At 35.5% G+C, this 18,733-nt stretch overlaps 1 protein-coding gene across 3 annotated transcripts in view; it reads right to left on the minus strand.

Annotated features, from left to right (window-relative positions):
• Window positions 1-18,294, minus strand: part of cpeb4b (cytoplasmic polyadenylation element binding protein 4b) — a 90,604-nt gene extending 72,310 nt beyond the window's left edge. For 2 of the 3 annotated variants that reach the window (XM_062048791.1, XM_062048789.1), the window contains exon 1: window positions 2,153-2,299. In XM_062048791.1, coding sequence (XP_061904775.1) covers window positions 2,153-2,171 — 19 coding nt within the window. In that variant the 5' untranslated portion in view covers window positions 2,172-2,299. Of the gene's footprint in view, window positions 1-2,152; window positions 2,300-18,172 lie in introns of those variants that run through there. The other variant, XM_062048788.1, reaches the window with a different exon arrangement.
• Window positions 18,295-18,733: the final 439 nt, after the last annotated feature.

The raw sequence follows: 18,733 nt of genomic DNA on the forward strand, positions 1-18,733 counted from the left end.
AATTCCACACTAAACAGTTGAAATACTAGAATAAAGATACATTTTTATTATGTGGACAAAAATAAGGAATTCTGTAAAATGATGATTCACAATATTACAAAAATGCTCTTTTGTAATAATGTGAATAGTCTTCTAAAATAATGACTTTTTTTTCTTAAAATTATGACATTTGTTGTGAAGTATATTTATTGTGAAATTCTAACTTCCTTCACATTATATTTCAAATAAATTCTTATTGTTATATCTTTATTCTAAAAAAATATTTTTTTAAATAAAATCTAAGAATAGTATCGTAAAATTACACGTTTTTCAAATAATACTGCAACTTCTTTCCTATGGTATTATGATTTCTCTCTTCAGTTTTTTTTTTATCATTTGTATCAATGATATACATCTATTAAATTATATTATAGTTACAACTTTATTCTTGTAAAATGACAACTTCTTACTACAGAATTTTAGCATAATTGTATTTTTAATTTATTATATTATTGTAACTTTATATAGGTAATATTACAACTCACAGCTGCTATCACTTTATAGGTCTATTAGTTCTAATAAAATTACAACTTTATTTTAGTAAGACTTCTAACTACAGTATATTATAGTTACCGGTAATGGTATTTTTTAAATTATAGAATTGCAACTATTTTGTCAAAAAAAACAAAACGTTTTATTTTTGTTAAATCACAATTTCATTCACATTTATTTGTATTACATTCTTTTTAGTGAACTTTGACTTTGTTCTTGTAAAAATGACTACTGTTAAAAATACAATTCTAACATCATAAAATCCTAAATATTTCTTGTAATATGACTTTTTTGTTTAAAAAGTAAGTGTTTTTTCCTCACAACACAGTATTATGATTTTATTGGGGAAAAATTTCCGACTTTAATTTAGTAAGATTTTTCTTCATAATATTTCGGTTTTGGTCACCTAAAATTAGGAAAGTATTTTTTTCACACATTTCAAATTTCTTTAGGAAATATTTTCACATTATTTGCGTCTACATTACTAATTTATTCTTGTGAAATGATGATAAATTATGCATTTTTTTTGGTGTTGTGTTCAATGTGGCCCTATTGTGTCTTTTGTACCTTTCAGGAGTACACCTCACATTTGTTCCACCTTAAAATGATATTTGTACTGATAATTTGGAAGATGAGCTATCCTCTGTTTTATATTTCCTCATAGCAACTGAGACCTTTTACATAGTTTCATGCTTTCTTTCAGTGTTTATTATCATTATGTCGGCCTGGTGCGCTCTCTTGGGGGGACTCCACTCTGATTAACCCAAAAAGGTCTCAGTCGAGTGGCCGGGCCGCAACGACTGAGAGAGAATCTTGGATTCTGTGTGTGTGTGTGTGTGTGTGTGTGTGTGTGTGTGTGTGTGTGTGTGTGTGTGTGTGTGTGTGTGTGTGTGTGTGTGTGTGTGTGTGTGTGTGTGTGTGTGTGTGGGAAGGGGGGGCGGATAGTCTCCAAAGGCCAGGCTGATTTCATGACTCCACTGGGTTAAGGGTGTGTAATAAATTACATGAGAGCAGCAGCTGGGGGTCTATGCGTGCATATATGTGCATTACAGACTGAACAAATGTTTCCAAATTGAGTGTTTATATCTATGCCAAAAATACCAACCATTTTTCAGTTACCAGTTCTAACCTGCTATATTGGAGACATATCGCCTTTGTACTTTTAAACAATATGTGCTTAATAATAGCCTGCAAAAATAGCTTTAATTGTATTTGCTGGAAAACAATAGATGCTTATATTATGTTTCTCATGTGCTGCCAATAACAAATCAAAACGTTGCATTTTGTCTCTTATGTAGAAACGGTGTCAAGGGTAAGCAAGGATGTAGGATTGTCTCCAACTATGTTTTTTGCCACCTCCCCGCGGCAACTCTTTGCTGTATATGTGTCACTCTGCAATGTGAGGATATCTAGTTGCCATGGTGATTCCAATTTAGCATACTAGTTCATTCATTCACTGTTTGTCATCATTTAAAAAAGGGTGTGGGGGGGGGTGTTCAAATGTTTTCTTGTTTACTACATATGAGCATCTGCCTTTTAATTAGCAATAATTAATAAACGTGCACATGTGTGCGCGTAAAATCAATCAAGGTACTGTGCGTGTGAAAGTGGTTTAATTTACCTTCTGGGCTGGTGTCCATGCACTGATGACGCTGGCTGGCTGACAGACTGGAAGGAACCACAGCAGCTGGATGGCCAGTTCCAAGTCCAAATTCCCAAATGTGGTCCTACTCTGTCCATTCAGCTTGGAAGAGCAGCTTGTTTGTATCTGGGAAGCATTGGAATGTGATTGTTGTCAGTCTTGGCCATCGTCTTTCCTGCTAATTTCAACAAAATATCAATGGGGAATTTGACATATAGATTTTTTATTTGTATTTATGTATTTATTTGACAGGGACAGTACAATTAAACATTACTACCCACAGGTAAGACTTCTAGATTGTAAAATAATCCATCCAAAAATGAAATGGGTATCTTTCAGACATGGATTTCCGGTGTATTTCCAGAAGGACTAATAATGGAGGGCATATTGTGACGACTTGTCACGTCAGGTTTCAAATGAGCTGTTGTTTCCTTAGTTTTGTGTTTATTTCCTGGTCAGGGCTCTTATTTTAGTTCCACTTCCTGTCTGTCTCCTTGAGCGCTTTCCCCCTCACCTGTGCTAGTTGGCAGCCTGGCCACACCTGGTCAGTTGCCACTCAGCCTTCAATTTATGCCTGTCTCGACCTTCAGTCAGGGCTCGAATATTTATGTTACTGACTGTTAGCTGCATGCTGTGTGCATAACTGCTCATTCTATGTTCATAATTATTAAATACTTGTCTTACCTGCACGTCGTCCTCCTATCTACTGCATCTTGGGGTCACAATTAGCGTTAGTGACACATATACAGTACGTCTGAACAATGTCAGCATCAGATTACCATAGTTTTCATCAATTGAAATGGCTATGATTTTAAATGATTACATTTACATATATGGAATTTTCAATGTTAATTAGTTAACCCATTATTCGGCAAAGGATGTATTTAATACACAGAAGGTTTAAAGCAGGGGTTTCAAACTCATTTTAGATCGGGGGCGACATGGAGAAAATTCTACTCCCAAGTGGGCCGGACTGGTAAAATCATGGCACGATAACTTAAAAATAAAGACAACTTAAGATTGTTTTCTTTGTTTAAAAATAGAACAAGCACATTCTGAAAATGTACAATAATAACTAGGATTTATATAGCGCTTTTCTAAGTACCCAAAGTCGCTTTACATGTTAAAAACCCATCATTCATTCACACCTAGTGGTGGTAAGCTACTTTCGTAGCCACAGCTGTCCTGGGGTAGACTGACGGAAGCATGGCTGCCAATTTGCGCCTACGGCCCCTCCGACCACCACCTATCATTCATTCAACACTCATTCACCTGTGTGAGCGGCGCCAGGGGCAAGGGTGAAGTGTCCTGCCCAAGGACACAACGGCATGGTAAGAGGCGGGGAGCGAACCTGCAACCCTCAGGTTTCTGACACGGGCGCTCTACCCACTACGCCATGCCGCCCCACAAACAAAACATACAAATCATACAAATCGTACAAATCATAATGTTGGTGTTTTTTACACTTACCTGTTACCTCTACTTTTATTTGTCGTTATTTATACTTTCTGAATAAATTATGTGCTTATGTTCATCAGTCAACTCATTGGTGTTAATTTTCAATCTATCAAGATAAAAAAAATAATGTAAAAATCAAATTACAGGATGTTATTTATGTAGTTTGATAATTTTCCTCGACTGATGTACTAACATCATGTGGCATATTTTTTTTTACATATGGAGCATAAACTACATAGACACAAATAATTGTTATTGTGACATCCAGTGGACACATTTAGAACAGCAGTTTCTTTCATTAAAAAGTTTCGGCTCATTTTTATACTTAGCAAACTCATCCCGCGGGCCGGATAAAACCTGTTTGCGGGCCGGATCTTACGTTTGACACCCCTGGTTTAAAGGGTTCAATCAGCGCAGTCAAATGAATATTTTTTCAAATCAGATTAATCACACTTTTGAAGTTGGATGAATCACAATTCCATCCATCCATCCATTTTCTACCGTTTGTCCCGTTTGGGGCCGCGGGGGGTGCTGGAGCCTACCTCAGCTGCATTTGGGCGGAAGGCGGGGTACACCCTGGACAAGTCGCCACCTCATCGCAGGGCCTGAATAACAATTCATCACAGGTTATTACTCGCTAAGATACCTTTAAACTTCAAAAAGACCCCAATATTTGGAAAAATGCAATTTTATAATCAGAATATCATCCAGTAACATTTTTAAAATGTTTTACTTGAATGTACGTCATTTATTTGCTCAAACCTTGCTTACACTTTTATCAAAAGTCCTATCTGGGTTTATTTTGAAGTAAAATTAGCCAGTGAGGACATCAGTTGGAGTCTTGATGGTACAGCAAGCCGCGCTGCCTTTCAGCTAACCAGGTAATCTGTGTATGACATGATTAATGCAATATTTTTTGTGATTAATCACATGAGTTAACTTGTTATTTTTAACAGCCCTACATATAATATGTAACACATCATAACATAACATAACACAGAGGTAGCTCAACTTAAGAGTGACCCAACTTCAGAGTGTTTTGAGATAAGAGCTGTCTCTCCGCTAATTGTCAAGCTTTAAGTTGCAAGCAAAAATTTTAGTTACAAAAGTCTCTGCCATTAGTTGGTTAGCAAATGTCACAGTGAACCTCATAAAATCCGCCCAAAACATCTTGGGCATCATGCATTAAGCTTGCGTACGCACAAAAACCTTGTGTAGGCCCTTTTTCATGGCAAAGTAGAATTGTATCAAGAGTGAACATGGAAATGTGTGGTGCTTCACTAACCACGTTAAACCCAGATTCCGATCTAACAAAGGTCTTAACGCATTCTCTTTTTATGCCACATCAATGTGGAATGCGCTCCGAACAGGTGTAAAAGAAAGGACATCTCTATCCTCCTTCAAAACCGCAATAAAAGTACACCTCCAGGCAACTTCAACCCTAAACTAACACCCTCCCCGGATTGTAAATAATCAAATGTAAATAATCAAATGTAGATACTTTTTCTTATGCTTTCTGATCTCTCTCTTTATGTCCACTACTTGCTGTACATATCCTACCAAGTCAGACCTACACTGTTTCAATGTCCATTTCTCTGTTCTCAATTGTTGATGACTGAAGTGATGATAACAACCAAACCTAACCCCCCCCCCCCTCCACATCCCGGATTGTAAATAATGTCAATAATTCTATGTATATACTCTGATGATTATCTTGTGTGATGACTGTATTATAATGATAGTATATATCTGATAGTATATATCTGTATCATGAATCAATTTAAGTGGACCCCGACTTAAAGAAGTTGAAAAACTTATTCGGGTGTTACCATTTAGTGGTCAATTGTACGGAATATGTACTTCATTGTGCAATCTACTAATAAAAGTTTCAATCAATCAATCAATCAAAACTTCGTGGCTGGCGTACGCACATTTCTACAGGCTGTGGATACTTTGGCGTCACACAGAGGGCTGTGCCAATATTTTACACAAAATTAACTTTTTCGCCAATGCATTTAATGTTTCATATGCATATTGATATTTGTGAGGACGTATATTAATTTATCTAGGCAATCGTTTTGCCACTTATTGCTGTCACAATGTGTTCCTGTGACTCCAGCACAGTCTGGCCAGTTGGGCGGACAGCAGCAACTGGCACAAAGGGCACCAGAGAGGGTGGAGGAATGGCCCAAATGTGTGTCACTTAGGCCGCAACCGCAAGTAGCTCTCCTGTGTTATAATAATACATTGAGTAATCAAACAAGAGTCAATGTCTTTCGTATTATTTTTGATATGCTGACATGTTTAAAATGTAAAAGATTGCAAACCAAATATTACATCATTCTCACATGAATCTGTCTGAGCAGGCTACTGTATGAACACATTGGGTTGTAAGTTACACAAATTATATTTATATTGGGGGTCACCCACCTCTTCTAAAGTTTTACATATCATTGCAGCAACTATCTTTTCAATGGCGTTGCAGCAGTACTCTATCTCCGACCATTTGCCTGTTTTGGTCATGCATATCCATCTTTTTCTTCACCTTCTTCCTGATGTATTATCACTTATTTCTTATTTATTCCTGGGTGTGGTTCTCTGACTCCACAGCATTGACAGGCTGACAATCTCTACCCTCTTTCGTTTGCTCGAAAGACGAGAAAGAAGCACTTCCTACTGACTCCTAATACAATTCTGAATGGGCAGAGGGTACAGATCTCAAGAACATGGCAATTTTCAATATGATTTTTATATTTATAAGGGGGCGGGGCCTGGGGGTGCCCTAGACACTCAAACATCTACAGTTTTTTACACGTTGATTTGAACTTAACATAGAAATGTGCTTGAATTCGTACGCCATTTTCTGGATTTGAACGTATGCCAGTTCTTAGTAGGAAATCCATGCGACTCTTAATACATGACGTCCCATGTTTTAATTGCTAGAATGAGCTTAAAGCTAGTGATTGACATACTGTAACTTTGTTTTTCCAAACATGGGAAGGTTAAAAGTAAGTGTTAAGGAATATGCTGAGAAGAAGAAGTGGATGATATTCATTGAATTAAAGAACAAAATCATCAAAAACGTGACCAAGAGTGTCACCAACTTGGCAATGCAATTCAAGCATATCACTGCTAGTCTGCACCATACCGAAGCAGAACGAGTCTGACGCCAACCATGGATGTTAAAATTAAATCTAAACGATGGATATTTATCCATTAAAATATTGAAAAGCTGCTGAAAGTGCATTTGACGGAGAAACAGCTGGAAGGAGATCCCACGCAAGTTCACTCACTCACTTGCTAAATGCTGTACATTACAATCACAATACTTAATAAAACTACTATAGCTTTTTGTAGTGTATTCTATTGTATTGTTTTTATATAATATTTCTTATATAAAAGTTTGTATTTCTTTTTGAAAGGCATGTTAATTGAGGTGGCAACTTGGCCAGGGTGTACCCCGCCTTCTGCCAGAATGCAGCTGAGATAGGCTCCAGCACCCCCCCCCCCTCCCCCTCCCCCGCAACCCTGAAAAGGACAAGCGGTAGAAAATGGATGGATGGATGTTAAATGTTAAATTTGTGCTGTTTTGGATTGGATGAGCCAAGTACCAATTAAATTGATTTCAGTTTATTTCAATGAGAGACGTTGATATGAGATATAAGTGTTTTGAGTTTAGAGCTCCGTCACAGAATCAATTAAGCTGTTAAGTTGAGGTACTGCTGTGTAGCATAACCTGCAACATTTCAAAAACATGCCATAGTATAGGACAACATAGCGTATAATATGTTATATTAACAAATATTGTTACAAAATAATTAGGGCTGTAAAAGTTAACTAGTGCGATTAATCACAAAACCTTATTGCATTAATCATGTACTTAATCAGTTTGTCTGATCGCACATGCACCTTTACCTTGATTGCGGATGGTTACCTGAAAGGCGCGGATTGTGATATCGTCAGGGCTGAGGTCAATGCATAGAGCAAAGATGAGGAAGGAGACAACAACTGTCGTGCTCGCTGGCAAATTTCCTGCACTATATTTTGACAAAAAAATTCCATTTGTGTTTTAAATGTTAATTTAAGTAAGTAATTTACTGTGATTAATCAAAATTAATTAATCTGTTTTTAAAAATGTAATCACAATTTGTAATAAGCATAAATCATTTTAAAAACTGTTTTTTTTTCTTGTAATATTCAGAGTATAGTCTTCTAAAATTACAACATTCTAAATTGCAATTTCTATATTACTTTTTTCTTAAATGGGTCTGTAACATAGCATGTAGCACAACATTTGCTATAAATAAATGATAGCATTAGAACACAAAATATACGGTATATATAATACATTATCTTAAAATTATGAATTTGTCCTCATAAAATATTGACTTACTAAAATAAAACTCTTACTATAATATTATAAGATTAATTGGTTGTTTTTTTTAATAATATTGCATCTTTTTTCTTATGTTATTGCATCTTTTTTTCTTAAAACATAAACTTGTTTTTGTCTAATTCCAACATTATATTTCTAATACAGTTTCTTAAAATTGCAACTTTATTCTCGTAAATTTGCTATTACATATTAAAATGAAGGGTTTTTTTTCCTCATAATATCGCATTCTTATTTATTATTGTATTATGTCTTTTCACTCTTAAATGGGTGTGTAATGTAGCTTGTAGCCCATTAACAAAATTTGCTGTGGATAAAGGATAGCATTAAAACACTAAATAAATAGCTACAGTAATCAACTCTCTTAAAATGATGACTGTAGACTAAATTCTGACTTTTCAAAATAAAACTCTTACCGTATTTTTCGGAGTATAAGTCGCTCCGGAGTATAAGTCGCACCGGCCGAAAATGCATAATAAAGAAGGAAAAAAACATATATAAGTCGCACTGGAGTATAAGTCGCATTTTTTGGGGAAATTTATTTGATAAAACCCAACACCAAGAATAGACATTTGAAAGGCAATTTAAAATAAATAAAGAATAGTGAACAACAGGCTTAATAAGTGTACGTTATATGACGCATGAATAACCAACTGAGAACGTGCCTGGTATGTTAACGTAACATATTATGGTAAGAGTCATTCAAATAACTATAACATATAGAACATGCTATACGTTTACCAAACAATCTGTCACTCCTAATCGCTAAATCCCATGAAATCTTATTAGTCTAGTCTCTTACGTGAATGAGCTAAATAATATTTGATATTTTACGGTAATGTGTTAATAATTTCACACATAAGTCGCTCCTGAGTATAAGTCGCACCCCCGGCCAAACTATGAAAAAAACTGCGACTTATAGTCCGAAAAATACGGTATATAGTATTGTGAAATAAATAGGTTTTTTTTCTAATAATATTGCAACTTTTTTTATGGTTTTAACTCTTTTTTATTTTCAAAATTATGCCTTTTTGTCAAATTACCACTTCATGCACTTGCTTTTATACAACTTTATTTTATTTCTAACAGTTTCTTAAAATTACAACTTCATACTCAACTGCTTTTCAAAATAAAACTTACTATAGTAAAATTACTGTTTTGTATAATATTGTAACTTGTTTCGCATCGCATTGTCGACTTTTTTTCTCTGCGAATTATGGCTTTTGCAAAGAAAAAAATGTATCATCGTAATTAGGGATGTAGCTCGTTAGGTACCAAATCGTGAGGATGCAGTACAGCATACTGACAGAACATTCTCAATAACCATAATACTGTATTGTATAACATAACAACACATAATACAAACAAATCTAAAATTAAAAAAAACAATGGAATGTATAAGATACAGTATAAATTATATTAATATATGATCATTCAGATTTACATCTAGATATATTTCTATCTCTTAATGGTTGTGTTTAGTTTAGTATACAGTATTGTCTATGTTTGCCTTGCCATTATTGTCTCCTTCCTGTGCGTATGTGTACACACACATGCACAGTGCTGACACAAGCGTAAAAAAGAGCAATAGGCAGAGGAATGCTGAGTCAAGCAGACTGGAGCCGCCCCACACCCCCAATAAATGTACAGAGTATGTGGTCTCATCAATAATGAAAGTCCTCCTTAAAGTGTCACTGATGTGTGTGTGATGAAACTGCTGTCGTGTGTAGTGTGTGTTCATCAAGACCTGACGTTAGTCACCTTGCATGTGTGTGTTAATGATGGTTAAGCTAATAGTGATGACGGATCACATTAAGTTGGAGGTGGAGCTGAAAGTGTGTCTTATCATGTTGTACAGCTGCACCTCCCACCATGCTGGGATGTACTTTGAGATGTGTGTGTGTGCGTGTGTGTGTGTGTGTGTGTGTGTGTGTGTGTGTGTGTGCGTGTGTGTGTGTGTGTGTGTGTGTGTGTGTGTGTGTGTGTGTGTGTGTGTGTGTGTGTGTGTGTGTGTCAGTCAAAATGACGTTTCACAACATGACTACACACCACTGCCTCCAGCTGCTCTTTAGTCACTCCCCTACAACCCCCATCTTAGTTCATTCAATCGTCACCCAAAGACGCGATCCCTCAGAGACCAGCACTGTATGCAAATTGTCTCTTGCTTTAATCAATAGTTGTTGTTTTTTACTTTATTTACATAAGATAATGATTCCTGCCCCCCCACCCCAAAAAAAATATATACAGTATATACATACATATATACAGTATATATATATGCCTTGTTATATATACATACATACAGTATGTATACAAACACATAAACAAACTTTTTTTCTTGTAATATTCTAATTTGATTCTCATAAGATCACAACTTTTTGTCTTTTAAAATTACAACTTTGTACGTTTTTTTCTGAAATGTATGTAGAATGCTCATAAAACTACAACTTTGTTAACATTATATTTTTTATTCCCATAATATGTGGACTTTATTTTTATAAAACTATGACTTCAGCTACTTAATATTTAAAATGTATTCTCATAAAATTTTAGCTGTATTCTTGTAAAATCTGGACTTAAGTGATTTAGTAATTTAGTTTTATTCTTCTGAAATTTGGACATTATTCCCATAAAATTGGGACATTGTTTTCATAAAATATAGATTTTAGTCACGTGAAATTTTGATTTTATATCCGTAAAATGATTCTGGTGGATTCTATTCTCCTTAAATTCACATCTGCTGTCCCTTCCAAGGTTTCTCATTGTGCCCATCGGGTTGAGTTTTTTCTTGCCCTAATGTGGGATCAGAGGATCAGATGTCGCTGTGGTTTGTGCAGCCCTTTGAGACATTTACATTTAAGGGCTATATAAATAAAGTTTGATTGATGACTGATTGATTGTTGTTGTATGTTGACTTTATAATATAGTTTAATATATCCACTTATAAAGTTCTGCAATAGTATGTCGGGTGCTACTTGTCATTCATACTTTTTTATCAAATTTTATTAATCCAAAATAATTTTTGGAGAATAAAGAATTTTTCCAATATACTGTCTTCATCTGCTTCTGGTTTTTTTTTTAAACAGTATTTTGACAATATTTAATGTGAACATATATTGTATATCCATTTTATTAGTATGTACATTTGTTTGTTGATTTACCAACGGTTTTCCATCATTGTTTTCCACCTTTTTCTAATATACATACTTACTCAACAAGACACTGTCATGACTTTTATCTACCATTATGTTGAACGTCAACTAAGACATTTACACCAAAATACAGAGGAATAAAATGCCACCAGCTCTTCAATCTACAACTACATTTTATTCTTTAAAAAAAAATTGAAGGTCATGTTTGTCTGAAGTAAATTACATGTTTTAATGAAGATGTTTGCTGTATACGACATGACTTGTCTATTTTTTATTTGTATTTTTTGCTGCTGTGTAAATTGGGACATTTTGAGGGAGGTGTCTTTACTTAGGGTCTTTTAACCTGTACCGCAAATATTTATGCTTTTCATTGTGTATTGTTCTTTGTTTTCTCTCATTCTGTGTGCAAATAAAACAAACAAACTTTTTTTGTATTATCCCATTAGCTTTGGCATTGTTTTCATAAAATTACATTATTCTGGTATTATTATGTCTTAATTCAGGTTGTGTTTGTAGTTTGTTTTGATAAAATGTGCACTTTCTCTTAAAATTATTCAAATAGTGTTTACATTTATCTTAAACCTTAAAGTTTAGATTTGATATTTGTCTATCATTCTCGTAGTATACAAAGGTTATTCCACCCAAAATGTCAACCTTCTCCTCATAAAATTACAATGTTATTTGTAAAGTATACACATTTTATTCTCCCAAAATATCAACATTATTCTGGCAAGTTTACAACATTGTTGGTGCAGTGTACGAATTGTGTTCCCCCAAAATGTCAATTTAGATTTTTTTCTCTTAAAATTTTATTTTTAGTTGAGTTATTAAGCCTTTTTTTGAAACAAACTCAGACTTAATTATCGTGACAGTATAACCTTTTTTCTGATGTTTAACTTTATTGTAATTTTTTCCTCATATTTTTACAATGTTATTGTCTTGAAATTATGTATTTATTATCGTAAAATGACAATTTGTTTAGCTGATTATCGTTGTATGAGCTGTGTTCTCATTTTTGTGACTTTTTTAGTGCGCAAGGTTTCAGGAGATTGATCCCACCCCCCACTCTGAATGCACCTTTCTGCTGTGTCGCGTTTATTGACCTCACTTTGAAGAGTTCACATTCTGGCCTGTCGCTAGTTCGAGCCATTAATTAGTAGAGAGAGACAGACATGATCAGTGTTCAAACCTTTCTGCTCATGGGAGGTGCCCCAACAAGGTGACTATTTTGGAGGAAGGGCCTAGTGTATTTGCTGTGCATGTATGAACATATTTGTTCATGCATTTAGCACAGTGTGAACACAAAGAAAGCATGTCACCTATACCCCCCTTAAGCTCAACATTAACCATGCACTGTGCTATGCATTGAAATGTCATGGACCACTACAATCAATACCTGCTGAAAAGTCAATATAAAGCTGTTTAGCATACATTGATCATCTAGCTGGCTGGCAATGCTCAGATGAAGCCTTAAATGGAGATCACAGTCATGATGGAGGTGATTATCACACAAGAGGTGAGTTGATAGGCTTTCCAAAATTGCATTATGGATTCAAAGAGAGAAGCTACAATTGGCGTTTTAATCCATCCATCCATCCATTTTCTACTGCTTGTCCCTTTTCGGGACAAGGCCAACACAGATAGAGACAGACAAGCATCCACACTCACATCCACACATACTTTGCTTAATTTAAGAGGAACTTCTCTTTTTTGGAACTTTGCCTATCATTCACAGTCCCTATGTAAGACAAGAACCCATACTAGTATAATTTTCTTTTTTTTATGCATTCTCAGTTGTAAAATACGGCCAGTGTGAGGTGGCTGACAATGCAGATAATGGGAATACCCTATTGCGCCCATAAAGCCCTCTAAAAAAACATCAAAAATATTCCAATTTAAATCTTGTGTATGAATATTTATCAAGTATTAGCGATATTGTTACTATGAGCACTTTTGCTGACAAACTATTTTTAGCGGCGCCGTGATCGCTTACTCAACGGCAGGGGTCCCCAAACTACGGCCCGCGGGCCAGATCCGGCCCCCCAGCATCCAAAATTCGGCCCACGGGAAGTCCCAAGTTAAAAAAATATATATATATATTTTTTTTTTTTTAATTTAAAAATTTTTTTTTTTTTAAATCTTTCCTTTCTAATCCATTTTCTACGGCTTGTTACTCTCGGTGTCTCCTAGCCGCTCAGGCAAATCATACTGTCTAAAAATGAATTTTCCCATCGATAATGTGACAATGTTAAATGTTGATGAACATCAATGTTATTTGATGTTAAATGACAAAACTGATTATAAAGACAATGTATATATGTATATATACATACATACACTACCGTTCAAAAGTTTGGGGTCACCCAAACAATTTTGTGGAATAGCCTTCATTTCTAAGAACAAGAATAGACTGCCGAGTTTCAGATGAAAGTTCTCTTTTTCTGGCCATTTTAAGCGTTTAACTGACCCCACAAATGTGATGCTCCAGAAACTCAATCTGCTCAAAGGAAGGTCAGTTTTGTAGCTTCTGTAACGAGCTAAACTGTTTTCAGATGTGTGAACATGATTGCACAAGGGTTTTCTAATCATCAATTAGCCTTCTGAGCCAATGAGCAAACACATTGTACCATTAGAACACTGGAGTGATAGTTGCTGGAAATGGGCCTCTATACACCTATGTAGATATTGCACCAAAAAACAGACATTTGCAGCTAGAATAGTCAGTGGTTTGAGTGTCCGCCCTGAGATCGGTAGGTTGTGAGTTCAAACCCCGGCCGGGTCATACCAAAGACTATAAAAATGGGACCCATCACCTCCCTGCTTGGCACTCAGCATCAAGGGTTGGAATTGGGGGTTAAATCACCAAAAATGATTCCCGGGCGCGGCTACGCTGCTGCCCACTGCTCCCCTCACCTCCCAGGGGGTGATCAAGGGGATGGGTCAAATGCAGAGGACAAATTTCACCACACCTAGTGTGTGTGTGACAATCATTGGTACTTTAACTTTAACTTAACTTAAATTTACCACATTAGCAATGTATAGAGTGTATCTCTTTAAAGTTAAGACTAGTTTAAAGTTATCTTCATTGAAAAGTACAGTGCTTTTCCTTCAAAAATAAGGACATTTCAATGTGACCCCAAACTTTTGAACGGTAGTGTATATATATATATATATATATATACATATATATATACATATATATATATATATATATATATATATATATATATATATATATATATATATATATATATATATATATATATATATATATATACAACCTGGCCCCCGGCCAAATTTTTTTAACCCAATACGGCCCCCGAGTCAAAAAGTTTGGGGACCCCTGCCCAACGGGCACAAGACATTGATACAACGTTGATTATACATACATGTCCTTTAAAACTGATTTTGAAACAACGTTGCAAAATAGTTGTATTTGTAAATTCAGACAACGTTGGTGACTAACGTTGGACCCACGTTGTTGGTCGTGAAAAAAGCATGTTGTTTCAACGTTGTATTTGTGTTGTAGAATATTGGTTGGGAAATGACCAAAATTCCACGGTCAAATTAACGTCAGAACCCAACATTAATTAAACATCGTCAAAACGTTATGTTTGAGTTGCTCAACATCCGGACCTAATTTAACAAGTTCTCAACGTTGTTTTAATGTCTTGTGCCTGCTGGGTATGCTGCTATATTGACATATTGAGTCGACCTCTGAGTTGGTAAAAGTTAGTTCTAGATTATAAAAAATGCCTCTTACCTGGATAGTTGAAGGATGTGGCCATAAACCCAGATGTTGGTCACCTTTGACATCCAACTTATAGAAAGAAAGCACAAAAAGACGCTTGTTTGCGGCACATTTTTTTTACCTTTCATGAGGATTATGATCAATTCCTTATCTAAACTGGAAGATATGAAGATACCATCAATCGGCATCCCAGTGAGAGCAGACATTGTACAATAAGTGATGGTTTTATTATGTTTGAAGTTTGCATATCTTGTTCAGCACTTCACTACTGCTGCATGATGCCTAGTGATGTTGTTGAAGGAAAACACAGACTATGTGATGCGTTTGTGAAATGAATACACCGTCGTATGCTTAAAATCAGCAAAATACGTAAATATTACATGTTAATAAGAAGGTGCCTGTTACTACATTACATATATACTTATGTATATACGTAATACATAAAACAACGATGGGGGATTTAAGATATAACAGAAAGACTCCCAGACAGTTTCCCATTAATTTATAGCAAATGTAAGTAAATTTAGTAAGTTACACACTGAGTGGACACTTAATTAGGTACGCAATCGAATGCAGTATCATTTTGAATTCTGTCTTTGAAATCATGACAAGATCAAATGAAAATGATCCCTTTAAACGGCAAGAACATAATTGGTAAGGGTGTGGAAAAAAATGGATTCGAATTCGAATCGCGATTCTCCTGTTGTGCGATTCAGAATTGATTCTCATTTTTAAAAAATCGATTTTTTATTTGTTTTTTAATTACCTTAATCAGTCCAACAAAACAATACACAGCAATACCATAACAATGCAATCCAATTCCAAAACCAAACCCGACCCAGCAACACTCAGAACAGCAATGAACAAAGCAATTGAGAGGAGACACAAACACGACACAGAACAAACCAAAAGTAGTGAAACAAAAATGAATATTATCAACAACAGTATCAATATTAGTTACAATTTCAACATAGCAGTGATTAAAAATCCCTCATTGACATTATCATTAGACATTTATAAAAAAAAATTAAAAAAAACAATAGTGTCACAGTGGCTTACACTTGCATCGCATCTCATAAGCTTGACAACACACTGTGTCCAATATTTTCACAAAGAATAAAATAAAATAAGTCATATTTTTGGTTCATTTAATAGATAAAACAAATTTACATTATTGCAATCAGTTGATAAAACATTTTCCTTTACAATTATAAAAGCTTTTTACAAAAATCTACTACTCTGCTTGCGTGTCAGCAGACTGGGGTAGATCCTGCTGAAATCCTATGTATTGAATGAATAGAGAATCATTTTGAATCGGGGATCGCGTTGAATCGAAAAAAATCGATTTTGAATCGAATCGTGACCCCAAGAATCGATATTGAATCGAATCGTGGGACACCCAAAGATTCGCAGCCCAAATAATTGGTAACTTAAATGGATGCCGACATGCCTCATTATAAAACAGTGGAAATATGTGATATCAATCAATGCTGCAGCTACAGAGAGGATCAGTCATCTACAAAGGCAAAGGCTTTTATTTGTACAAACTTATTTTAAATTAATTAAAAAAATGTTTTTTATTTACGGGTCTTTTTTTTTTCTTCTGTAAATGACTACAAACGCTTGATCTCCAGTGCATCCGGACTTTTTCACAGTGCTTCACTTTTTCCACAAGTTGACCTTATTCCAAAATTGAATAAATACATTTTTGTCATCAAAATTCTACACACAATACCCCATAATGATAATATGGAAAATGTTTTTTTTTGTTGAAAAATAAAAAACAAAGAAATCCCATGTACATAAGTATTAAATGATAAATGATAAATGGGTTATACTTGTATAGCGCTTTTCTACCTTCAAGGTACTCAAAGCGCTTTGACACTATTTCCACATTCACCCATTCACACACACATTCACACACTGATGGCGGGAGCTGCCATGCAAGGCGCTAACCAGCACCCATCAGGAGCAAGGGTGAAGTGTCTTGCCCAAGGACACAACGGACGTGACTAGGATGGTAGAAGGTGGGGATTGAACCCCAGTAACCAGCAACCCTCCGATTGCTGGCACGGCCACTCTACCAACTTCGCCACGCCAACAGCCTAAATATTGTTTACAGTTGAACTATTGCCTTGTTTGAGCTCAAAATGTATTAGTATTAACAGCTGTGGCTGTAGGCAACCACCTGAAGTTGTGTTTTTTATAACTCAACAAGGCAGTACCTGAATATGCAGTGTAAGAAATGGTCAGCATCCTGCAGCCTTATCTACTTCTGCATGCATGAGTATATGCATTTTATGTCTTGTCAAATTTTGACTTTATTCTCATTAGAATGTAAACGTTAGTAAAAAAAAAAAAAGTATTCTCATAAAATTAAACTTTATTTATATAACAATAAAATTTTACTCGGATAAAATTTGTTTACACAATATTTACCAGAGATTTTATTTATTTGTTCAAATAGTATTTATATTTTATTTTCCTTCTTATTAAATTATGACTTTTTTGTGACCAAATTTTGGCTTTATAATCATAAAAAATAACAACTATTTTTCCTGATATAAAGATTTTATTATACTTTTTTCTCATTGTCATAAGATTTTATTACACTCAAATTATATCTTATCTGCATGTGCTTTAAAATGTCAGCTGTTGGTGCGAAACACGTATTACACTGTTTGCAATGAGCCAAACAACAGAATTAATGCTGACTGAGTAGCTTGATGCTTACTGCTAATACAACATTGGCTCTGCTGTTGCTGTGGTAATACATGACCACCAGTCAACAACAGCTATAGTTTCCTTTTCGCTTTCTCATGCACTCTAAATTATTATTACAGTTAAAAAAATGTGTTGACAAATTAAAAAAAACAACAACATTTTGTACAATCTGTTTGGAGCATTTACGGTAGCATTTAAACACCCGTTAAATATATGCTGCTCACATGGGAACATATTCATTTTCAATCGTTTGTAGACCTTGGCGTAACCCAACCTCTCTGTCTTTGTCTCCGCCATGCAGTGGTGTAGTGGACAGATGGTAGGATCAAAACCCATCAAACATTTACAAGCTCGCACATACACAAACACACACGCTAGCTGATATCAGAGAGGCCTGCATGCACACACACACACACACACACACACACACACACACACACACACACACACACACACACACACACTAGCTCACTTCAACAGGCGAAATGATGAGCTTGATGAACATCTGATTGCTTTGATACCTTCTCCTTCCTTTTTCCTCCATTGTCTAGGACGCCATGAGGTCCAAACTGCTGCTTCCAGACACATTGGATCCATCAGATTTGTTTTACCGCATCAACCTCTCCCTGGGGACTTGAGCGGCGGGGCCTGAGTCTCCAACAAAACGAAGAAGAAAAAGGGAGAAAGCACAAATGGAGAGGATGACTGAGGAGATTAATAATTAGAAAAAAGAAGAAGATGCTGTCATATGACAACATCCTTCAGTCCAGAGATGTTAAGTGCGGAGTAAAGCTATTTCGTATTTCTACGATATTAAAACACACACAATGACACTTACTTACAAAATGCCAATAAAAAATGACTACATGATGAGCGTGTATCTAGCTCAACAACCCGAGAGGTTCGGTTGCCAAGTCAACCACTGCCACCTCGGTGGAGACAACGGCTCATCTTCACCGTCGGTTTAATGCGCCTTTTTGAGGAGGATATTTTGCTCCTTTTTGTATCACAAATGTACAAGAACAGCTATCAAAGTCCCCCCATTGCTAATGTGATTGCACATGTTAAAGTGTCATTATAAA

This window comes from Entelurus aequoreus, linkage group LG05 (assembly GCF_033978785.1).
Source record: "Entelurus aequoreus isolate RoL-2023_Sb linkage group LG05, RoL_Eaeq_v1.1, whole genome shotgun sequence".
NCBI lineage: Eukaryota > Metazoa > Chordata > Actinopteri > Syngnathiformes > Syngnathidae > Entelurus > Entelurus aequoreus.